The sequence below is a fragment of the Eubalaena glacialis genome, chromosome 7 (assembly GCF_028564815.1).
Source record: "Eubalaena glacialis isolate mEubGla1 chromosome 7, mEubGla1.1.hap2.+ XY, whole genome shotgun sequence".
NCBI classification, from domain to species: domain Eukaryota; kingdom Metazoa; phylum Chordata; class Mammalia; order Artiodactyla; family Balaenidae; genus Eubalaena; species Eubalaena glacialis.
Window position 1 is genome coordinate 105,890,438 of NC_083722.1, and position 24,138 is coordinate 105,914,575.

A 24,138-nucleotide genomic window follows, 5' to 3' on the forward strand; every position below is an offset into this window, starting at 1 on the left:
CGCGGGCTCCGCCCCCTGGACTGCAGAGCCGGCGGAGGGCGCACGTCTTACGCAGCCGGCGGTAGCAGCGGCGTTGAGGAGCCTGGGCTTGTGGCGTCCGCGGGCTGGGTGGGTTGTCTCTTCCTCCCCCGCGGCCTTCGTGGTTCTGGATCCTTCCTTTCCCGCTCGGGGGCCGTGCGTTTGCAGTCTGCAGACCCCGAACCTGACCCCTTCTCTTCATATCCGGATCCGGGCTCCTCCCCCCCTCCCCCAGACCGGGGTTCCGGACTCCTCCCCCCAAGACCGTCCATCCGACGTCTTCTCCCGCAATATTTAGGAATCTGATCCATTCTCCCTAATTCCGCTGATCCAGCCCCTAAGAACCATATCCCGACCCTAAAACAATGGGCTGACTCCTACCCCCTTGCCGAGGATCCAGGCCACCTCCCCCCGCGGTGACGAGGATAACTTGTTCCCGTCCAGGAATTGCAGAATAGGCTCCTTTCCCCAACTATCTCCCCTCCCTCTGCCTTACCCCAGTCTAGACCTTCTTTTCTTATAACACAGACCTGGACTCCCAGACCCGCGGCACCTCAGAACCCACGCTTTTCTTTCCCACTTGGCTCCTCCAGCGAAGCCTCCCCATGTCCTCTGTCTACAGGTCCTCAGCCTGGGAAAAGATGGCCCCACGGGCCCCGAGGGGCCTAGCCCCAGCTCTGCTCTGGGGCCTGAGCCTCTTCCTTGGCCTCCCAGGCCCGGTCTGGGTCCAGCTTTCTTCGCCTCCCAAGTCTTCTTCCCCCACTGAGCCCCATCCATGTCACACCTGCCGGGGACTGGTCGACAGTTTCAACAAGGTGGGTGCACCAGCAGTGTAAGAGGAGGGGGCTAGCTACTATAGCACAGGGGTTGAGAGCTGGGAGCTCTGGCATACAAGTCTGCATAGACTCAAGTGTCCCAGCTTGGTTACTTACTGGTTGTATGGCCTTGGGTAGATGCCTCTCTGTGCCTCAGTTTACTGGTCAGTGAAATATAAGTGCTGGAATGTGCCAGACACTGTACTTAGCTATTACTAGTTTTCTCCATTTCCAGGGCCTGGAGAGAACCATCCGGGATAACTTTGGGGGTGGAAACACTGCCTGGGAGGAAGAGAAGTTGTCCAAATACAAAGACAGGTAAGGAAGAGGCTGGAGGGGTGGATTTGTATATCTAACATCCCAATCTGTGCTCTGCTGGTGGAAGCCTAGAGACACTTGGGGAGCACTTATTCAATAAATGTTACTGAATACCTATAGGACAGCACTAAACAAGCCAAGCAGAATTCTTTCTTCAAGGAGCTTCTATTCTAGTAGAGGAAACAGTGAATAAGTAAGTAATAATGTCTTATCAGGTGAAGAACAGTAAAGCAGAATGGTGGGAGGCATGGCATTCAAGGTGTGACATTCGAACAGAGACCTGAGGTGCAGAAGCAAACTGTGCGACAGTCGGGGAAGGGTTTTGGACAGAGCGGGACTGAGCTTGGTGTATTTGAGAAGGGGCTGGATTTGGAGTGAGCAGAAGGGAGAGTGGTGAAGGTGAAGGCAGAGAGCCTTGAAGGCCACAGAAAGGCATTCAGATTTCATTCTGAGTGTAGCGGGAAGTCATTGGAAGGTTTGGAGCAGGAAAGTGATGTGGTATTATTTATACCTATAAAAGGTCACTTACACTAACAGACTATAGGGGGCCAAGGTGGAGGAGCAGGAAGACCAGTTGGGAGGCTAGTGCACAGTCTAGGCGTGACAGTAGTGGTGGACCTGGTGAGAAGGGGTCAGATTCTGGGTATATTTTGCAGATAGACTGATAGGACATGATGATGGAATCATTATGGGGTGTGAGAGAAAAAGTAGAATAAAAGGTGCTCGCTAGGTTTTGGGCCTGAGCAACTGGGTGAATCGTGGGACTGTCTTCCGAGATGGGAGAAACGGGTCTGGGGGGGCCTGGAATCAGACGTTCTCATTGAACATGTTGGGCTGAGATGTCTGTTAAACAGTCAAGTAGAGTTAGATTTAGGAGTCAGAAGTTCAGGGTAGAAGTAGGGCTGGAAACATGAATTTGACAGTTATCAGCGTATAGTCAGTGTATAAAGCCAGGGGAGAAGATGAGATTTTATTGAGAGGAGAGGCCTGAGTCCTAGGCCCTCTAGCTTTTCAAAGTCAAACTGGGGAGAGAGAGGCCTGATTCCTAGGCCTCTAGCTTTTCAAAGTCAAACTGGAATTAGACCAGCTTGTCATTTCTGACCCTTTGTACCTTAGGGTCACCTCTCTGATCCTCAATTTCCTTATCTGTAAAACGGGAGTATTAATGCCAATCCTATTTCATAGGATTGTGGTAAGGATTAAATTATGATACATACTAGAAATAAAAGTTTTGTTATTACGTAACACTGGTCATTTTCCTTTCCCTCAGTGGGGCTCAGTTGCCTCATTTGGGAATGAGGGGATTGACCAAAATAACCCTAAGGGCACTTATAGCTCTATAATGGTTACTGTTTTTTGTTTTGTTTTAAATCACCTCCTATATGCCAGGCACTGTGCCAGACCCTTTAAATATATAATATAATACATTTTATGTGTAAATGTATTTTTAAAAAATTTTTTATTGTAGTAGAATGCAATAACATAAAATTTACCATTAGAGACATTTAGTATATTCAGGTTTTGCAACTATTGCCATTATCTAGTTCCAGACTGATTTCATCCCCCCAAAAAGAAACTCCATCCCTATTGAGCAGTCACTCCTCATTCTCCCTCCTCCCAGCCCTTAGCAACCACTAATCTGTTTTCCATCTCTATGGATTTGCTGATTCTGTTGGAATCATACAATATGGCCTTTTATGTCCGGCTTCTTTCACTTAGCATAATGTTTTCAAGGTTCATCCATCTTGTAACAAATATTAGTACTTCATTCCTTTTTAAGGCTTAGTAATATTCCATTGTATGAATAGATCACATTTGTTTGTCCGTTTATCAGTTGATGGACATTTGGGTTGTTTCTACCATTTGGCTACTGTGTATAGTATTGCTATGAGCATTTGTGTACAAGTTTGAACACCTGTTTTGCATTTTCTCGGGTACGTATCCAGGAGTGGAATTACTGAGTCATGTGGTGATTCCATGTTTAATTTATGGAGGAACTGCCAAAATGTTTTCATTCCCACCTGCAATGTAGGAGGGTTCCAGTTTCTCCATATCCTTGCTAACACTTGTTATATGATATATTTTTAACCACATCTACCCAGCAGGGGTATTATATTCTGTTGTACAGATGCAGGGACTGAGCTATCTTCCAGCCAACCTACAGGAGAGCCATTGTCCCCATTTTACAGATGAGAAAACACGTTCAGGAGAGGTTAAGTTCCTTGCCCAAGGTCACACCACTAGATTGGAACCCAGGTCTCCCCAAACCAATACCCCTTCCATTGTGGCCTCTGGCCTTTGACATTATCTGGCACGAGGTGGGGAGGGGGGAGATTGTAAGGTGGGTGGTGGGTGGGCTGGAGTGTGTTCCTACCACCCATCCCTGTCTGGTCAGTGAGACCCGCCTGGTAGAGGTGCTCGAGGGCGTGTGCAGCAAGTCGGACTTCGAGTGCCACCGCCTGCTGGAGCTGAGTGAGGAGCTGGTGGAGAGCTGGTGGTTTCACAAGTGAGTAGCGGGGGCCTTCCTGGGAGGGGCTCAGGCAGGGCCGGCTGGTAAAGCAGAGGGTGGCGAGCTAGGGGCTGTGTCCTCATTCAGCTCCTTCCTCCAAGCCCAGGTGTGCTGAGGACTTGCTGGGGGGCCCAGGCTTTCATGCTGAGCTGCAGACTGCCCCTCTGTCGGACGGGGAAAGGGCAGCCTTATGGGTCTTACGCCCAAGATGGGCTGTATCACAGATCCTGTGGGAGGTTGCGGGAGACGGCAGCACCTCTGACACTGTCTCAGCCCCCTCACCATCCCTCCGCCTCAGGCAGCAGGAAGCCCCAGACCTCTTCCAGTGGCTCTGCTCAGATTCCCTGAAGCTCTGCTGCCCCTCAGGCACCTTTGGGCCCTCCTGCCTTCGTGAGTTTTTCAAGTTCCTCTTGGGGGATGGAAGGGGACTGCTGGGGCCAGGGATCCAGTCCTGGCTCGGCACCTGGCTGGCTGTGTGAGCTCAGGCTGCTCATATCACTTCTCTGGACCTCTGTTCTCGCCTGCCTCACAGGACTGGTGAGATGAACAAATCCATGGGGAACGGCTCTGAAAAAGGATACGGGGTTAGACTGAGTCAGATGCGGCTGTGGTTTCTGTCATGTATTTAAGAAATGCGCCCCCCCACCAGGCATTTCCCATGTCTGGACTAAGGTGACCTTCCTAGGGACGGGCAAGTGCTGCTGAAGGCCCTGTTGTCACCACCTTTTTCTACACACAGTCCTGAGGCAGGAGCTGAACTTAACTACCAGCCCCTTTTAGAAAAATCTCTCTCAAAGCTGCAGATATAAAGAGTTAGCAACAAAGATGGTCAATTCAGTTTTTATAAAAGAAAAGATTTGTAAATAACCTAACTGTTCCACAATGGGGTGTTGGTTAAGTAAATTTCATACAGTTTTATGACAAAATATTATGATGTCGTTAAAATTGTTTCCTCTCCAAAAATGCTTACTAATACGGAGAAAATGTTCTCTACGTACAAGGTTGTATTTACGATCCCACCCGGTTTGGTGTCTGCCCACAGCCTGTCCTGGGGGTGCGGAGCGGCCCTGCGGTGGCTACGGGCAGTGTGAAGGGGAAGGAACTCGAGGGGGCAGTGGGCACTGTGACTGCCAAGCCGGCTATGGGGGTGAGGCCTGTGGCCAGTGTGGCCTCGGCTACTTTGAGGCGGAGCGCAATGCCAGCCATCTGGTATGTTCGGGTAGGTAGCCAAGAGGCGTGGCTTTGGGCAGGGGCGTGTGGGGTACCTGCCTGCCCACCCTCATACTTCCCCCATTCCACCCAGCTTGTTTTGGCCCCTGTGCCCGCTGCTCAGGACCTGAGGAATCAAACTGTTTACAGTGCAAGAAGGGCTGGGCCCTGCATCACCTCAAGTGTGTAGGTGAGTGGGACCCTGCCCTAGGTCTGGAGGGGTGGGCAAGGTCTTGGGCTTGGTCCCGCATCAACACACACATCTCTGGGCTAGACCAGTCCAGTCCCCATCTTCACAGAGATATCAACCTGGTTGGGAAGGCAGAAAAGTAACCAGGCGCTTACAGTATAGACTGATCGTTGTACAGTGAGAAATGTCTCTCTTCTGATTCAGTGGTAGTGGGGAATCAGGGAAGCCTTCTTGGAGGAGGTGTCACTTGGGTCAAGTCTCGAAAATTGAAGAAGGGTTAACCCAGGGAATGAGCATACTGAACTTGGGGTCTGGAAACCTGTGTTCGAGACGAGGGTAAAGGCTAAGCTGCTGTAACAGAAAGATCCCCAAAGAGTGTGGCTTAATGAATTTAGAGGTTTATTTTCATCTCATATCACAGTCTGGAAGCCAGTGGTCCAGACTGGCAGAAAAGCTATGCTTGTCATAGTCATTAAAGACCTAGATTCATTCTGTCTTACTGGGCAGTCATCCCCTTGGGTGTTGAGGCTGGATCACAGGCACCTCTACGTATCATGACCTGGTATTCAGGAAGTGCGAAAGAGAAGAAAGTGCACGGAGGATCCAAGTCTGTTGTATTAAGGCCAAGTGAAAAGTGGAACACATCACTTCTGTTTACAACATGTTGGCCAGAACTGAATCACAAGGCCACACTTAGCTGCAAGGCAGATTGAAAAACACAGTCTCTAGCTGGACAGCCCTGAGTCCAGCTGCACCTCTGCATCTGTGTTGGTGGACAGCCTGCAGTCTCAGCCACACTGTTTAGCCTGGGCAAGTCCATTCCCAACAACCCTGGCCTCAGCTTCCCTGTTAGTGAAATAGGGACTGAAATCCCCACCCTGCCGGCCTCTTTGCAGACATCGATGAGTGTGGCACAGAGCGAGCCAGCTGTGGAGCCGACCAGTTCTGCGTGAACACGGAGGGCTCCTATGAGTGCCGAGGTAAGTGTCTGCTCCTGCGGGGGAGGGGTGTGGGGAGGGTAGGAGGAACTGCTCCACGCCTTTCCCCAAAAACTGCCGCGTTCCCAGGTGCCGGCACCCCCCCCCCCCCGCCCCGCCCTAGGCCTCTTCTGGAGCAGGGCTTCCCCCAGGCCTACGGGCAGCTCGCACCCTTGTCTGTCCTCTCCCTACCCTTGTCTGTCCTCTCCCTTCTCCAGACTGTGCCAAGGCCTGCCTGGGCTGCATGGGGGCAGGGCCTGGCCGCTGTAAGAAGTGTAGCCCTGGCTACCAGCAGGTGGGCTCCAAGTGTCTCGGTGAGTGTCCTGCCACCTGGGAGCGCCTCATCCACCACGAATTGACAGGGGCCGAAATGTGGACGGGGTGTGGGAAGGAAGGGTGGAATGTTGCCTGGGTCAGCACAGAGCGCGTGTCAGGATGTGAGTGAGACCGGAGTCAGGGGTGCTGCCTGTGGGACCCTGGCGGTTAGGGCTCTGACCTCTCCTTGGCCTCCGTCAAGACGTGGACGAGTGTGAGATGGCGGTGTGTCCAGGAGAGAACGAGCAATGCGAGAACACCGAGGGCAGTTACCGCTGTGTCTGTGCCGAGGGCTACCAACAGATTGAGGGCATCTGTGTGAAGGAGCAGATCCCAGGTGAGCCCCAGCTCGGCCCCAGAAACCTGGGGAGGGGAGGTCCTCATCCAGGGGGAGGGCAGGCAAACCCCTCCTTCAGGCAGCTGCAGGCCCTGGCCCACCTGCACTGCCACCCAGCCCCCATGAGGCTGCACTGGGACCCGAACCCCACCTCTGACCCCCAGGGTGGCTTTTGGTGGCCTCACACCTCCCAGGGTAGAAAGGAAATCGGACTTGGCGTCAAATCATTCTGTGCCCCCCGAGCCTCTTTCTCATCTGCCCTTGCCCCGCCTGAGGGCTGTTGTAGGCCGTGGGGGTGATGAGACGAAGGACAATCACAGTGATGACGATAGTGACCACTTCCACAGTTCCTGTGTGTCACACGCTGTTCCAGGCATATTGCATGTATTAACTTATTTCACCCCTAAAACAAATCCAGTGCTGTAGCTATTATTCTCATCCCCATCTTGCATAGTGGAAGCAGGGACGCAGAGAGATGAAAAAACTTGTCCAGGGCCCCATGGCAAGCAGGTGGCAGAGCTGGGCGTCACATCCAGGCACTCTGGCTCTGGAGCGGGGCTAGTACACATGCTCTGACCCAACTCTCCCGCGTGGCCTTGGGCAAACCTCTTCACCTCTCTGCGCCTCAGTTTCCCATCTAGTAAGACGGGGATAATAAATGCCTGTCTTGGAGTTGTTCTCAGCAGTAAATGACAGTGTGCTGGCGTGCCAGGCAGGCGTGTGGCAGTGACGATCAGGTGTGTGGGAGGCTCCAGGAACAGGGGATGAGTGACGGGCGCTTCTCTTGCCCAGAGTCAGCGGGCTTCTTCTCGGAGATGACAGAGGACGAGCTGGTGGTGCTGCAGCAGATGTTCTTCGGTGTCATCATCTGTGCACTGGCCACGCTGGCCGCCAAGGGTGACTTGGTCTTCACCGCCATCTTCATTGGGGCTGTGGCAGCCATGACCGGCTACTGGTTGTCAGAGCGCAGTGACCGTGTGCTGGAGGGCTTCATCAAGGGCAGATAATCCCTGCCACACCTGCAGCATCTCCTCCTGCCCAGGCTGACCCCAAGGTCGGGACTCTCCCACCTGGACACTTGAGGCACTTGCTTTACTTTTGAGAGTGCGGTAAGCACCCTCTACCCACCTTATGGAGCAGCCCAGACACCTGGGCCTGGGCAGGTGAGGCCCTTGGGTGAAAAAGTAGCCCTATAGGTGGGTGCCATGAGATCTTGGCTTTGGGGCACTGGTCAGCCTTCACAGTGTTGTGAATTTTTTTAAAAAGTGTCTCCTCGTTGTGGCTGCTAGTGAGCTTTGGCCCCTACCCAGGATGGGGGGGGGGGTGTCCCTTCACAACCCCCTCCTGCCAGCTGCATGCTGTCAGCTCCTGTTCTGTCCTCACCCCCTTGCCCCTCAGCCACTGATTTATTTATTCATCTCAGGAAATAAAGAAAGGTCTTGGAAAATGGAGAAGCTTGTCTTACTACCTGCCCCCACCCACCATGGGTTGGCCTAAGCTACTGAGAGCCCCTCCACCCTTGGGGAAGTTTCCTAAAACCCTGGGAAACTGAGGGCCATCCTGATGGAGGAGCAGCAGGAGGACAAAGGAGAGGGTTGGCCCTGAAGTAGTGTTAAGAGAAGGGAGATGGAGGAACCAGGCTTAGGAGTGGAACTTTCTCAGTTCAGTACCAGCTATCACTTGCCAAAGGACCCTGACAAATGACTTTCATCTCTGAACTTCACTCTTCTCATCTATAAAATGGGCATGATAACGCTTCCCACTCAGGCTTACTGTGAGAATTAAGGTGATGGATGTGAAAAGCTGAAGACAGTGTACAGCAGATAGATGTTCCATGAAATATTGATAGCCATTATTTCTAAAGCCTCCAAGGGTTGAGGGCTCTTTCCTTTGGAAGTCCTCCCCTCCGCAATAAACACAGGACTTAGAATCACTGGGGGTGGGCATCTCCTCTAAACAGGATCCTGGCATGGCCGGAGGGAGGCTTGAGCCAAGTCCTAAGGGTTTATTTCTTTGGCACAAAGAGGACAGTCTGGACAGTCGAGCCTCATCTTCACACTGGAGAGTCTGGATGGGATGTTAGGGCACCTGGAGCCTGTTCCCCATTCCCAAATACGTGCATGTCCACCCTGTATTCTGCATAAGTCACGGCCTCTGTGCAAAATACCCACTAAAAAATAGAGATATTTTAAAAAACAAAAATCTGGGGGTGGGGGTGGGTTCGTGTCCGGCCGTCTCCGGAGGCTGCAATCAGTTGGGGCCCAGGAATACTCCCGGAATGTTTTTCAAATGCTCAGCATCCCAGAAGGTCATGCCGCGGTAGGGCCATCGAGGGCGGGGCCCTGGTCCTGAGTTTCTGGACCCCCTCAGAGCTCGATGGTGTCACTGGAGGCGCTGCGGGAGTCCCCGGGCTTGCAGCGAGGCTGGATCCCGTTCTGGGGCTCCCCGGGCCGGGCGGGACCCGGGGCAGGAGCTGGGGCAGACAGTAGCTGCACCGTGCTGGGCAGCTCATCCAGGGGCAGACTGTCCATCGACGACAGCCCGTGGCGCCAGGGGTTCCAGCTGATCTTGAGCGAGGCCCGTGAGAAGCTGTCCACGGAGCTGCCGGAAGCCGCCCCGACAGGCTCGTCCACTACATGTGGTGGGACCGGGCCGCGCACGCGCACGTCGCTGAGCGACCGGCTGCGGCCGCGGAGGAGCGAAGAACCTGCGCCATCTAGCTCGGCGTCGGGGTGGCTGCCCCGGCGCGGCCGCAGCGCGCCCCCGGGCGGCGGGGAGGCCAGGCCACGGAGGCCGCAGCGCCGGAAGATGCTGTCTCGCACCAAGTGCTCTCGGAAGAGCGCGGCGTCGATGCTGCGGCTCAGGTTGATGGGTGATGGCGGCCGCAGGTCCAGCTCGCTCATCGATGGCGCCGGCCCCATGCTGCTGCGGGACAGTCCCGGGCCACCCAGGGGACCGCGGCCCAGCGACGCAGCCGAACCCCAGGCGCCTGAACTGGGCGTGGCTGGAGGCCCACCCTCCGCCGGGTTGCGCATGAGGCTCTTGCTAATGTCCAGGGTACCTGCGCCGACGCTGCTGGGCCCCGCGTAGCAGTTGTTGGGCCTCTCGGGCACCTCGCTCTTGCCGGAGGGCGTAGGGCACGCCAGGCGCAGCAGCTTAGCCCAGCAGGCGTGCTCTGTGGGCGGCCTGGGCCGCGCGGCGGCCAGAGCGGCCAGCGCCAGGGTGAGCGCCCACGTCAGCTCCAGCAGGCGCAGCCAGAAGTGGACGCCCCACCAGGCCCACGAGAAGTGGCCCACCCGGCCGGGGCCCGGGTACAGCCAGAGCGCGGCCGCCAGCTGCAAGCCACTGGCCAGCAGCCCCAGCGCGCCCGCCACGGCCAGCAGCCTGGGGCCCGGGCTGGCATCCCAGCCCCTCGGCCCGTCCAGCAGGCGGCGACGGCACAGGCAGAGCGTGCCCAGAGCCACGGACGCGCCCCAGGCGCACGATAAGCCCTGAGCCAGGAGGTTGAGCGCAGGCTTCGCTGACAGCAGGTCTGTGGCGAGCAGCCCCAAGCCGTGCGCCAACGCCAGCGCTCCCAGGAGGAGCGGGTTCTGCAGCTGCTGTGGCAGCCCCGCGCCCAGGCCGAGCAGGGTCAGGGCCGCCAGCGCGGTGAGTAGCAAGGGAAAGGGCAGATTGTAGAGCACCAGGCCGGCGCGTAAACCCAATCGTGCCTGCGAGCCATAGGGGTCGGTGAGCATGTAGGCGGACCGCAGCCCCGACGCCACCAGCACCAGCACCGCCGCCACCAGTGCCAACCGGGGCCCCGCAGGGGCGGCTGCCAGCGAGGCCAGTGCCAACAACGCAGGCAGCAGGAAGAGCACCCCGACCCCGTAGACGTGCAGCTCCCAGGAAAAGCTCAGCACCCGCCGCAGGGGACCCCAGCGCAGGGGGGGTGAGGTGGCGTTGGCCGGGGGGCTGGAGGCTGGGACTGATGCCACGGAGCTGGCGGAGGGCTCCGGAGGGGGTGGCTGGCCCAGGGCACGCTGCGTGGTGACCCGAATGAGGCCCCGGCGTGACGTCGAGGGGGCCTGGACAGGGGGCGCTGGGGGATGGCTTTGGGGACGCCCCGGCCACTCCTCGGCTTCATCTGCAACAATAACAATATTAAAATAGCCGTCTGAAAAGTACTTTTGATTTTCCATCATCCTCCGGTGTGGTGAGCAAGTTACTTAACTTTTCTAAGCACATCTGTAAAATGGGGATGGTAATAGCACCCCTCCTCACTGGGTTGTGGTGAGGATTAAATGTTTAGCACAGTCCCCAACACCCAATAAGTGTTAAATGGATGTGACCTATCATTTTTATTAACATTCCAGCTGCTCTCAACGGGGACTGCATATTAGAATCACCTGGAGATCAGCTCAGTCAGAATCCCTTGTGCTGGGGCCTGGGCACTGGAATTTTTTAAAAGCTCCTCTGGTGAACTGTGGGACTTGGAGAATCACTGCACTAAATATACCCATGTATACTTAAGAATTTATATTTAAGAATTTTCTAGCCCCCAAAGTGCAAATGACTTCTCCCAGAGTACCCAGTGAGTAGTAGTTTATTATCCTAAGTTGTTTGAAGTTGTTGGCCATTTCCTTTAAGGAGGCGTTTTTCCCCATTCACTCCCCACCCCTCACGTATATACCTCACACAAGTTCTTAGGTATTAGAGTACCCGATCTCCCCAACCCCCGAGCCATGCCCTCACCTGGCTGCAGGGCTCCCACAGGGCTCTCTGTTCCGTTTGTAGTTGGGCCAGGGTCCAAAGGGCCAGGGATGAGGGACTTGGGGGTACCTGGGGCCTCCACTGCTCCTCTCACCCGCTGGGGGGAGATGGGGTCTGCTCCATTCATTGCTGCTATCTCTGAAATAACAAAAGCAGTCATTGCTTTGCCTGACCCTCCAGCGTTCCCCAAAATCTAATCCCCCAGGAGGGAGGCACAATCACCCTCATTTGCCAGAATGAGGAAAGCAGGACCCAGAGGGACCAGAGGTCACACAGAAACTGGGGCATCCAGCTGCCCTGGAACACTGCCCATCCCAGCCCTGCTCAGCACCCTCACTTTGATACCCACCTGGCTTGGGCTGCCCATTAGGAGTCTCTGAGGCTGGGGGACCTGAGGGCTGGGGTCCTGATGAGCCCCTAACATCAGGGAGGTCAGTCTGTTTGGGTGAGGGACTTGGAATACTGACTTCCCAGGTCTCCCCACCTCCAGCCTTCTTGGGGAGCTCCATGGGCAGCTCCTCAGCAGGAGGAAGGCTTCTGGCCAATGCCAGGTCTGGCTGGGACCTAGGCTCCTGAGAGGATGCCGCCTCAGCTGGTGATACTGAGCCAACATCAGGAGCTGCTGGATCCTGCTGGGTGGAGAGGGGGCCTTGAGCTGCCTCCTGGAAGTCCTCCTCACTCCCACCCTGTTCTTTCAGCCCTGGCCTCATGATAGTGCCTGGGTGTGGCACAAGAGTGTGGGGAGGGCCCTTGTGGTCCCAGGGGGATGTCTCTGAGACTCCGATCTTGGCTTTGGCCACAAGACCCTCATCTCTAGGTGGTCGCTGTCCCACTTGGCTTCCAGGCTGCCCTGGGATGGGAGGAACCGTGGCTAGCCCGAGTTGGAGTCTGGGAGTTGTGGGGATGAAAGTGAGATGGGGGGTGCCCACTGGATAGGGGGCTGGTGCTTCTTGCTCCGTAGACTCCTGTGATTCAGGAGGTCCTGTCCAGCCCTGAAAAATTGGCCCTCGAGCCACCTGGAGGTCATCAGTTACTGGGAGTCCTTCTCTCTGCGCCCCATGGGCTGCTTTAGGTCCATGCAGGGCTGGGCCAAGGGAGTCTGTGGGCCTCTCAGGCATCTCCTCAGCAGGGACCTGGGGGACATTGGAGTTCCAGGGGCTCTCGTCTCTGGGCTTCTCCCAGAAGAAGTCAAAGGCCTGGGGCTCTGTGCCAACAGGGCCCTTGGGGTGGGCTCCTGGGATCAAGTGTGGTTCCAAGTCCTCAAGTGGCCTGGGAAGGCCCCGGCCCAGGGCAGAGCCAGCCGCCAGGGACAGCAGCAGCAACAGCAGCAGGCGGCCATACACACAGCCCCAGGGGCTGGGAGCCATGGTCCGCTCTGATGCCTGGGCCTGGAGCCCTCAGCTTCCAGTCTTCACGGGATGAGCCTAAAAAAAGGAGAGGGGGATGGCATAAGATGGGTCTCCCATGGCTGCCCCAAGGAGGCTGGTGGGAAAGAAAGGAAGAATCCTCCTCTACCCACCCCTTCCTCTTCAACCTCTTCATGCTGCCCAGAGTGACCTTTTAAAACTGCATCTCTGGTCATGCCACTTGCCCTAGTTCAAAACCTTCAATGGCTCCCCATCGCCCTCAGGAGAGAATATAAGCTCCTCTCTTGGCCTTCCAAGGCCACACCAGGATGCTCACCTATCCCTCAACACCCACGGAACTGCCTGACGCCCCATGCCTTTGCTCCTGCTCTTCCCTCAGGCTGGAATGCCCTCTCCCTTCTCCTTCACTTGCTGAAATCCTATTCTTTTTTTTTTTTTTTTTTAAATCCTATTCTTGAGGGCCCAGGTCAAATATCAGAGAGGTGGAGAGGGAGAGAAATACTATGCCCGTGCCTTTGAGGAGGGACCTGGGTTTCAATCCCAGTTTCACCATTTCCTGGGTGAGTTACTTTTCCCCTCTGCATCATGGTTTTCCCATCAGTAAAATGGGTATAATAATAGTACCTAACTCAAAGGCGCTCTTATAAGACATAACAAAACACAGGATGGGCCAGGCCCATAATTGGAGCTTAATAAGCATGAGAGCCCTTTTACTTTTCCTTTTGTCCAGAAAGCTTTCTTTCCCACCAGCCCCCTTAACTATGTCAACAAATAATTGGAGGACATACTATGTGCCAAACCTTGGGGATAAAACAGTGAACAAGATTGACAAGATGCCTGGCCTCACGGAGCTGGTGTTCTAGGTAAGAGACAATGAATAATTTTAAATAAGGTGAGCTATGGAGAACATAAAACAGGGTTAAGAGATAGAAGGAGGGGGGGGCTACTTTACACAGAAGTGCTAGAAAGGCCACTCAGGTGACATTTAAGCTAAATGCTGCATTGGAAGAAGGAGTCAGCCATTTGATGATATCCAGAAAAAGCCATCTGGAGGAGGGAACAGAAAGTGCAAAGGCCCTTCAGCAGGAATGAGGAGCACAGCAGATGCAGGAGAAAGGAGCAGAGGGAGATGAAATCAGGAAGGTGGGGCTTTCTCAAAAGCCACGAAAAGGCACCTGCATTTTATTCCAAGTGTCCCAGGAAGCCAATGGAGATGTTAAGCACGGGAGTCATGAGATCTGAGAAGTGTTTTAAAAGGGGGAGAGAGGCCAGTGCAGAAGTCCAGGTAGGATATGATGGTGGCTTGTTTCAGCTTGAGTATTTCTTTCCCTGACACTCCCTCCACCCCTTCCTGTCACACCAGTCACATAGTATAATAATCTCCTATCTCCCCCACCCTCCTGGGGCTTCTCAAGGGCTGTGTCTGCGTCTTTTATTTCTTGTCTCCAGCCACTGCATATGCCTGGCCCAGGTGGATATTCCTTTATGGTGCCGCTTCCTGAGAGTCCCTAATGGAGCCGGGAGGCAAGACGGGACCCCACGGCCAGGAGAGGGGGACCAGGAGAGGGGGCCAGGGGCTGTGAGAGCCAGTGCCCGGGTGTGTTTAGGGGCAGAGGCCCTGTTCCCTTCCTCTCTGGGGAACAGCTGTGCTCAAAGATCCTTGGTGGCTCACAGACACCTTGAGAAGCCAAAGAAAACTCCAGGTGCTCTCCCCAGGGAAGTGTCCGGGTTCACCAAAGCTTGTGGGTAATTTTAGGGGGAATCAAAGACCCCTTAAACCCATTCCCCAATCTGCCTCATTAGTTCATTTCTCAAAACATTCACCGAGCTCATGCTCTGCTCCTGGCCCAGGCTAGGTGCTGGGGACCCAAAGAGAAGCCTCAGTTCCAGTGTGGGGAGTGGTGGTGAGCTGAGGGGGAAGGACTGGAAGGGCCCTCACACAGGCACTAGTTAATAATAGTACTTCTGTGTTGAGCTCTTGCCCACTTAGGCTCCTGTGCTAAGCTTAGCTGCGTGTCCTCGATTTTATCCACCCCTCACAAAACAAGCTGGTGTGGGTATACCCATTTCATAGGGGAAGAAAGCAAGGTTCAGAGAGGTTGAGCAACTCACCCAAGGTCACACAGGCTGCAAATGGCCATACTAGGGGCTGTGAAACCCGCATTGGCTCATTTTACACAGGGGTCCGAAAAGCTTTGCAGAGGAGGAGACAGCAGAGTGGGGCCTTCAGTGATAAGCATCTACCATCTGCTCACCACCCGCAATCCAAGAGATGTAGTCACCTCCGGATGAGGAGGGGGCGGCACAGTCCTGGTTTCCTGCTGCTGAAGAGATTTTTTGTGTGTGTGGGGGTGGTGTTCTCCCTCCCTCAGGGACTGGGAAGAGGCCGGCCTGGGGGCAGGGCGAGGGCCGCCGCAGGGCAGCCTCCAGGAGCTGGTCTATCTCGGGTTACCTCTCCTTTTCCTCCATCTCCTCTCCCCTGGCTCCGCGCCTTCCCGCAGTGTCCTGGGTGGGGGGTGCACGCTGGTGCAGGCCCTGCCGCTCGCACCTGAGAGGGGGGCTGCAGGCCATGCTCCCTGCCTGGGCCCCGCCATCGCCCCCTCCCTAGTCCAGCTCCTCACCTGGGCGCCGAGCTGGCAGCCCCCGCGTTCACCTTGCGCGCGTCCCTGAAGCCGCTTGCCGCGCCGCATCCTCCGAGATGCTCAGACTTGGCTAACAGAGCCCGGCGCTGCCGATGGCGGAGCCCGCCCACAGGAGCGCCATCCTCGCTTAACCCTTTCCCCTTAGGGATGGATTCTTCTCCCAGTCCTGACCTCCCCTCTCTGAGAGATTCTCAGGGCTAAGAAGGGAACTGAGGTCACCTTCGAGGGGTGTAGAAATCACTTCCGCAGCATCCCCGAAAACGGGGCAGCCAATCTCTGTTTGCATACCTCCTGGGACGGGGAGCTCACTTCCTTAATGTCTCTAGACCTATATCCTTATAGGGCTACATACATACTACATACGGACCTACAGGTAAATCCTACCTACAGCTTGATGTGTATCCTTCAGCTTTTTCAAGGCACAGCCATATATACTTCTTAAATAGAAAAGAGATCATACTGTACATGTCATTCTGTAACTTGCCTTTTTCCCCTTCACTTTGCAATATAACCTGGCACATTTTCCATGTACATTTCTACAGATCCATCTCATTTCTTGTATTCAGTGTTGAGAACTGCAGCATATGATCAGCCTGTCATTTTTATTTATCTGGTTCATGAGGTTGGACATGTAGATTGTTTCTAGCCTTTTGCTAGCAGGAATAATGAGGCAGGGACATTCTTGCATAGACATCTTTCTGCACATGCACTAGTGTACCTATCAGATAACTTCCTCCCTGAGGCATGGTTAGGTCAGTGGGTCTGCACATTTTCAGGTCTGTCTGTCAAAATGCTCCAGGTCCCTCTTTGGACAGCTCCTGATGTACTAAGTTTCCACCATTAGGTTCAACACATTAAGAGGAATCCACACAAGGAATACATGTGGTCATTAAATATGATGTAGAATCTTTAATGGCATGGAGACATGTCCAGAGTAGATTGTTATTTATTTATTTAAATTTCAGTCATTTGAATTATAAAAGTAATATGTGCTGATTGTCCCAATTCAAGCAACATAGAAATGTTCAAAGAACACATGAACTGTCTTATCCTTGGTCTCTCCAACTCTGCCTCCCAGATATACCCATTGTTAACACCATTCTGTTTTCTTTGCATCATGTAAAATATATATGTGCATGCACTTCTACAAAAATGGGATCATACTATGCCTATTATTCTATAAGTTTGTTTTGCCTTAAGCAGATATATGTTGGAAACATTTTGAAGGCAATGCATACTAGCTCCACCCTTTCTTTCAATTAGCTGCACAGTTTTGTATGATGTGGATGTACCGTTAGTTTCGCAGACATTCCCAGTATTCCCCTACTGATAAGTAATCAGGTGGTTGACAGCTTTTTTTTTTCTCCTAGAAACAATACTGCAGTAAGCATCCTTACATGCTAATATATACATCATTATATGCTGATACTCTAAATTCTCTCAGATAAGTATTTGTGTGATCCCATTTTTGTTAATATCTGTCAGTCAATCAATCAATCATCTATCCTATCCCTAAATATTAGAAGGTAAATAGTGGGTGATGCGATTTTTATCTAATTTTGCTTTTCTGTTTACCAATGTTTAATACAATCATGTATTTCTTTTGTGATCAGAGATAAGAATGATAAATATCATTTTAAAAAGAAAGAAAGAAGATCCTTCCTAGGTTTGAGCTGAAATCTCCCTCCCAGTGTTTTCCTACCTGCGTCTCTCACAGAAGAGCAATGCTCAGCCATTAGTTGTGTCTGACATGTTGCAGTTTGAAGGGTGTTCAGTCCCTAGTAGCTGATAAACGGTGGAGCCTGAATCCAGCTTCTCTGACTCTGGAAGAGGGTTCAGGCTTTTCCCATTTCACCGTATCATCTGACCAGCTTTACTGTTTTTCTTGTGGGAACCCCTTCAGGATTGTAAAGTCATCTCTCATTTCTCTAGAATTTTCTCCTTCCAGGCCAAATGCTCCCAGTTCTTTTAGTCTTTCCTCGAAGGACAGGGTTCTGGGATTTCACCATTGTGACATCTCTCCTCTGTTTCCTTTTTACCAGGTCAACGATGTCCTCTTTAAAGTATAACTCTTGGAACTGAACCCAGTTGAGAATACAGCTGAACTTTCACCTCCCCTTTCCTAGAGTCTACTCCTCTATTAATATGACCTCACCCTAAAGTAATGTTTCTGGCAGCCACATCACTTTATTCCCCAATATTGACTAGGTCTTCCTCATCTCGTTGTGTGCATTTGGTCTCTTGACCCTCACTGTAGGATGCTACATTTATTTGTTGTTTATTTTATCTTGTTAGATCTAGCCAGTTGTTCTGATCTTGTGGGAAGTTATCTAGATCCTGATTCTATATGTAATAGATAATTGGCATTTTTTGGCATTGTCCAAGATCTCTCTTCCTGACAGTATCCTAATTTCCTTTGAGGAACCTCTGTCTTTTCCCCTGTGGGCAGTCTTGGTGGGAGGACAGTTCCAGGGGCCCACTACAGAAGCTGTGGGGTCCAGGTCCCTCTTCTCAGTGCCTCCTGTGAACTCTCTAATGAGTCTCCTTAGAGATGTCGAGATTTCCTCAGCAGGCTTGGAGCTGGCTTGGTTCCCTTCCTCAGTTTCCCCCGAGGAGGGCAGTGTGTGTGTGCGTGGACCACCCATTCATGCCCCTGCAGAGTCTCACTGCCTTGACAGTGCCCAGCCCCCCAATCCACGCAGGATCATTTGGCTGCTCCCTGGATGCCTCTTTGGAGCCAGGAGCCCCAATCCCATTGTGTTTCCAAACCATGGATTGGTAGGGCTTTTGAGATCACACACAAAGGCAAGGGATATTATGATCCCTTTGGCCAGAGGCCAAGATGAAAGCTGATCCAATGGAAAGAGGAGACTGACTGGGGGTGGAGGTGAATGTAAGTGGGGAGCATGGGGTGCCAGGTGTAGGTGGGGAATATCCTGTCTCTCAGAGGAGCTCCTAGCATCATCCTGGAGACTCTGGGACAGCAAGAATGGGCAGGGGATGATTCCAAGCTTATGGGGGATGGTCAGTAACTCTGTTTACCAAGTGCTTAGTCTGCCAGGAGCTGTGCTGCACACTGTACATGCATTATTCTTTTTAATTCCTGACAGCAACCCTATATATTATTATGCTCTCTATTTTACAGCCAGCAAGTCCAAGCTCAGAGAGGTGAAGTAATTTGTCCAAGGACACACAGCAAATAAGAAGCCAAACCATAAGAGCCAGTGATCTTAAGAGTGATGACACCATCCTGCCCCTCTGGAGGCATCTCAGAGATAGAAGGGGAGATGAAAATCCCAGGCCTTCCAGGTGGCTCCAACTGTGCTAGGAGTTTGAGTCTGAAAATAGGCCTCCAACTGGGATCTCTGTTGAAAGGACAGCAGACCACCAGCGTTGGGAGTTGTTGGGAGCTCCTACCCTAGAGTACCTTGGAAGCTCCCAAGGAAAGGGAGAGAGAAGGAAAAGGCAAAGGTGAGTGACAGCAATGAAGTCTCCTGCTTAGACAGGACAATTGGCTGGCATTTCTGTTCTGGCTGGTAGCTCTGGCGGGCAGGAGCAGAGAAACAAAAGGCAGCACGGGGGTGGTGGGGTGGCGGGTGCGGTGGGGCGTGGGCGAGATGCTGCCGCCTGGAGGACATTCTTTGCGTTCTGCCCGCTGTCCTATCTCTGAGGGCAGGAACAATTATACTCTTTCACTCAACTGGCCAAATTAAGCCTCAAGGGTTCCTGCAGTCTTAACTCATTCCTTCTCAGATTTTAGCCTCCACGGATACCAACTAAACGAACCCAGTCTTTTAAAAAGACATTTTTTTTTGTTGTTAATAAGTCTGATAATCTGGTACACACTTTAAAATCAACTGTTGCTTATTTCATTCCCTCTCACTCCCAATTCCCTTCAACTCTTTCTGGTATTTCTGATTATTCCTTCTGGTTTTTATATGTATTTTCTAAGGGTCAGATTTATACTGCTAATGGTAATTTTTTATTTTCAGTTTTAGATTCTACCTATTGACTACTACAAAGGAACGTGAAGATTTAGCTCTCATATTGCCTTCCACATTTTTCTGCGCCGCTTTTGTTTGTATCATAAGTCTGCATTTACAATACGAGAACCACGAAACAAATTATTCAGGCTGAGTCAAGAGTGTACTGTGATTATAATTCCTTTGCTAGATGTTCTGTTTTTCCTGGGGTAAGTGTTGCTTGGTTTTTTACTTGCTTAATTTTCTACGCATCTATCACTAATTCATCTATCTATCATTAATTCCCCTTAATCTTTCCTTGAAGCGAAAAATAATCTAAAGATTTGGCTTCCCATCCAGATAAGAATACTTTCAAAAAGACTCACAGACTTCTATAAAAAATACGTGGTTTCTTCAACAAATAAACAGCTTGAAAAAAAGCAGGGGGAGGGGAAAATGTTATAAAAGAGACTTAAGAGACATAGCAGTCAAATGCCACGTGTGGGCCTTGTTGGGATCCTCATCCAAACAAACCAACTGCACAGAGGCGTTTTAAGATAACTGGGGGTAGTCTGAACATTGATTGGTCCTTAGCATAGACTAAAGAATAAACCTGTTTGGACTAGGTGAATAATGGCATAGTGGGTCATGTTTTAAAAATTCCTTATCTGTTAGAGCTACTTACTAAAATATTTATGTGTGAAATGATATCGTATCTAAGATTTACTTTTAAAACACTCCAGGCAAAAAAGCGGGTTTGGAAGATACATGAAATACTGGCAAAATGTTGAGAATTATTCATTATCAGTGGAGGGAGATGGGTACGTCCTTATACTATCCTCTCTACTCTTGTGTATGGTTGAAATTTTCCATAATAAAAACTTTTAAATGAAAAAGAAATTCACAAAGAAATGGAAGAAAGGAAAAGATTGCACAGGGTTGGCTGTGCATTTTGTGAGCTGGTTGCAGAAATAAAACATTTTATGTATTGGGTACTAGCCCACTTTGGAGGGGCAGGGATACAGAACTCAGGTTTCTGAAGCCCACTGACCTTCCCAGGCTGCCCCAGAGCCCGGGAGATGGGGAGGTGGGACCAGGGTGAGAGCAGGGTCAGCAGGAGGGGTGGCAGGGCGGGGGGTTAAAGCACAGGAGAGGCTCAGGGACATGCTGGCAGACCCCTGACACCCCTCTGCGCCCAGCAGTCGCAGATCTCTCCTTGATGCCCTCCTTCTGCAGCCTGGATAGTCTACAAGAGCCTCTCATAGCCATGACCATGAGAGATCTTGATGTCAGCTGCCAAGGGCTCATGATCCCCCTCTCCTGCTTAACAGTGATGTAATTCACATAACATAAAATTCACCTATTTAAGGTATACTATTCAGTGGGTTTTATTATATTCACAAAGTTGTGCAGCTATCATCACAATTTTATTTTTTATTTATTTCATTTTTAAAATAAATTAATTAATTAATTTATTTATTTATTTTTGGCTGTGTTGGATCTGCGTTGCTGCGCGTGGGTTTTCTCTAGTTGTGGCGAGCGGGGGCTACTCTTTGTTGCGGTGAGAGGGCCTCTCATTGCGGTGGCTTCTCTTTGTTGCAGAGCACAGGCTCTAGGTGCGTGGGCTTCATTAGTTGTGGCACGCAGGCTCAGCAGTTGTGGCTCACAGGCTCTAGAGCACAGGCTCAGTAGTTGTGGCGCACGGGCTCTAAAACGCAGGCTCAGTAGTTGTGGCACCTGGTCTTAGTTGCTCCGCGGCATGTGGGATCTTCCCAGACCAGGGCTTGAAGCCATGTCCCCTGCATTGGCAGGCGGATTCTTAACCACTGCGCCACCAGGGAAGTCCCTATCACCACAATTTTAGAACATTTTCTTTTTTATTATATTTTTTATTATTGAAGTATAATTGATTTACCATGTTGTGTTAGTTTCAGGTGTACAGCACAGTGATTCGGATATATATATATATACACACACACATATATACACACATATATTCTTTTTCAGATTCTTTTCCCTTACAGGTTATTATAAAGTATTGAGTATAGTTCCCTGTTCTATACAGTAGGTCCTTGTTGGTTATCTGTTTTGTATATAGTAGTGTGTATATGTTAATCCCAAACTCCTAATTTATCCCCCACCCCTTTCCCCTTTGGTAACCATAAGTTTGTTTTCTATGTCTGTAGGTCTATTTGTGTTTTGTGAGTAAGTTCATTTGTACCTTTTACAGAATTTATTGATTGATTGCCGTGCCATGCAGCCTGCGGGATCTTAGTTTCCTGACCAGGGATAGAACCCATGCGCCCTCCATTGGGAGCACAGAATCTTAACCACTGGACCACCAGGGAAGTCCCTGTACCTTTTTTTTGTTTTTAGATTCCACATATAAGTAATAGCATATATTTGTCTTTCTCTTATCTGGTTTACTTCACTTAGTACTGTATGATAATCTCTAGGTCCATCCATGTTGCTGCAAATGGCATTATTTCATTCTTTTTTCATGGCTGAGTAATATTCCGTTGTATATATATAAAACACATCTTTTTTATCCATTCATCTGTCGATGGACATTTAGGTTGCTTCCATGTCTTGGCTATTGTAAATAGTGCTGCAGTGAACATTGGGGTACATGTATTTTTTGTGAATTATAGTTTTTTCCGGGTATATACCCAGGAGTGTGATTGCAGGATCATATGGTGACTCTATTTTTAGTTTTTAAGGAACCTCCATACTGTTCTCCATAGTGGTTATACCAATTTACATTCCCACCAGAACATTTTCATTACCCCCAAAAGAAACCTGTACCCATTAGCAATCACTCCCCATTTTCCTCCTCGCAAGCCCTGGCAACCACTAATCTATCTTTTGACCCTATGGATTTGCCCATTCTGGACATTTCATAAAAAATAGGATCGTATATGTGATCTTTTGTGATTGTCTTCTTCATTTAGTTCCACACTTCATCGCATCATAGGTTGTAGCAGAACTTCATTCTTTTCATTACTGAATAATATTCCATTGTATGGATATAACATATTTTATATATCTATTCATCAGTTGATGGACATTTGGGTTGTTTCCACTTTTTGGCTATTGTGAATTATGCTGCTGTGAGCCACGATGTACAAGTTTTTGTGTGGACATACGTTCTCATTTCTCTTGGGATATCTGTCTAGGAGTGGATCATATGGAAACTTTGTTTAAGCTTTTGAGGAACTGCCAGACTGTTTTCCAAAGTGGCTGCAGATCTCCTTTTGGCAGATGGGGAGACTGAGGCCCAGAGAGGGGAAGTGTCTTATGCAAAGCCACACACTGAATCAGAGCAAGAAAGGAGGAGCTAATCATATAAATGGCCTCAATTCCACCCCACTCTGACCTCACCACCGTCTCACTCTCCACTTCTACCCCATCCATTCCTTTCCCTGCCCAGTAGCAAATCCTTTCCCATCAGTCCCTCCCAAAGGCTCCTGAAGCCACATCAAGGTCAAGTTCGTGTCTGAGGGGTGACTTACAGGCTCTCTGCCATCTGGTCTTGCCTTTGCTTCATCACGTCTTTTTTTTTTTTTTTTTTTAAATGCAGCTTTATTGAGATATAATTCAAATGCCTTACTATTCATTTAAAGTAACCCAGCGCTCATTACATCTTTTTATTCTCTACACTTCAGGGTCACCCAAGTCTTGTTTCGGTTTCGTGAAAACACCACCACCTCAGCTCTTGGGACCTTGCATACACTGTTCCGTCTGCCTGGGATAATCTTCCCTTATATCTTCCCCTGGCTCTGTATCTAATTCCTTGTAATCCTTCACATCTTGAGATGATACTTTGCTGGGAAGCCTTCCCTGGCCTCCCAGGTTGGATGACTTGCAGGACATTCCCACAGCGTCCCTCGGATTATCCCTGTCACGACATGTGACACAGTTTTCTGAGCTCTTAAGGTCTGGAGTGTGGCTTGCTCGTGTGCACAGTTTTGGGCAGATGGTCAATGAATGTCTTGTTTAGTGAACAGGAAGATCTGAAAATATCTAGCATGGCACTGGGCATGTTGCAGAAATCCAGTAAATATTTGCAGACTTCATGGCCTACTAGGATAGGGCAGTACCTCCTTTGGGGAACATTCCAGGTAATTAAAGGGTAAAACATGATTGTTTTTTCTTTCCTGGTACCCATGCCACCTTCTTCTGGCAGCAACACCCCTATTTTCCTTTAGGGAATCATCCTTATCCCATTTTCATTCCTTATAGTTTTGGTAGGGCTAAGCATTTCCTGGAATGTGTACATGACCCAAATCAAGTAGCCTGACTTTTATTGGAATTTTAAGGGGTGCTTTTCACTGGGGTTACTAAGCTGGTGTCTCCATGAGAAGACAAACTACCTGATAGTAGAAAAAGGCAGACCTGAGAAAGCAACCAAGTCTTGATGATATCAGTGAGGCCCTGGCTACAGTGAAGACACTGACCATTGAACATTTTAGTTACTGAACCAACTTACATTCCTTTAAAAAAAATTGCTTAAGCCAGATTGAGTTCTGTTTCTATCACTTGCAACTGCAGTATTCCTCACACAGTTAGTAACTCCCCGTGTCTCACACATACACCCATGCCCATCGCACTCCTTATAGACCAGAGGAACCACACTGACTTTTGCCTCTAAGTGCAGGTTTACCTACTGTCCTCAAATCTAAGTCATCATTATCTTTCTGAGTTGTGTTGTGCAACTGACTGTCAAT

General features: G+C 50.8%; 2 protein-coding genes across 3 annotated transcripts; one reads left to right on the forward strand and one right to left on the reverse strand.

Moving 5' to 3' along the window:
* Positions 1–8: 8 nt before the first annotated feature.
* On the forward strand, positions 9–8,142 carry CRELD1 (cysteine rich with EGF like domains 1). Of its 2 annotated transcripts, XM_061197247.1 has the most exons (11): positions 9–108; positions 641–833; positions 1,069–1,151; positions 3,547–3,657; positions 3,959–4,050; positions 4,703–4,879; positions 4,964–5,059; positions 5,956–6,039; positions 6,255–6,350; positions 6,554–6,688; positions 7,481–8,142. In XM_061197247.1, exons 2-11 carry the CDS (start codon positions 660–662, stop codon positions 7,693–7,695), a joined length of 1,263 nt encoding a protein of 420 aa, XP_061053230.1. In that variant the 5' UTR covers positions 9–108; positions 641–659; the 3' UTR covers positions 7,696–8,142. The 2 variants fall into 2 exon arrangements, with proteins under 2 accessions (XP_061053230.1, XP_061053229.1); XM_061197246.1 differs by lacking the exon at positions 9–108 and having other exon boundaries at positions 252–833.
* Positions 8,143–9,009: 867 nt separating this feature from the next.
* Positions 9,010–12,807, reverse strand: PRRT3 (proline rich transmembrane protein 3). The gene is made up of 3 exons (XM_061197248.1): positions 11,790–12,807; positions 11,423–11,578; positions 9,010–10,814 (listed from the first exon to the last, which is right to left on the reverse strand). The coding sequence occupies exons 1-3, from the start codon at positions 12,805–12,807 to the stop codon at positions 9,055–9,057; spliced, it is 2,934 nt and encodes a 977-aa protein (XP_061053231.1). The 3' UTR covers positions 9,010–9,054.
* Between the last annotated feature and the right edge of the window lie 11,331 nt (positions 12,808–24,138).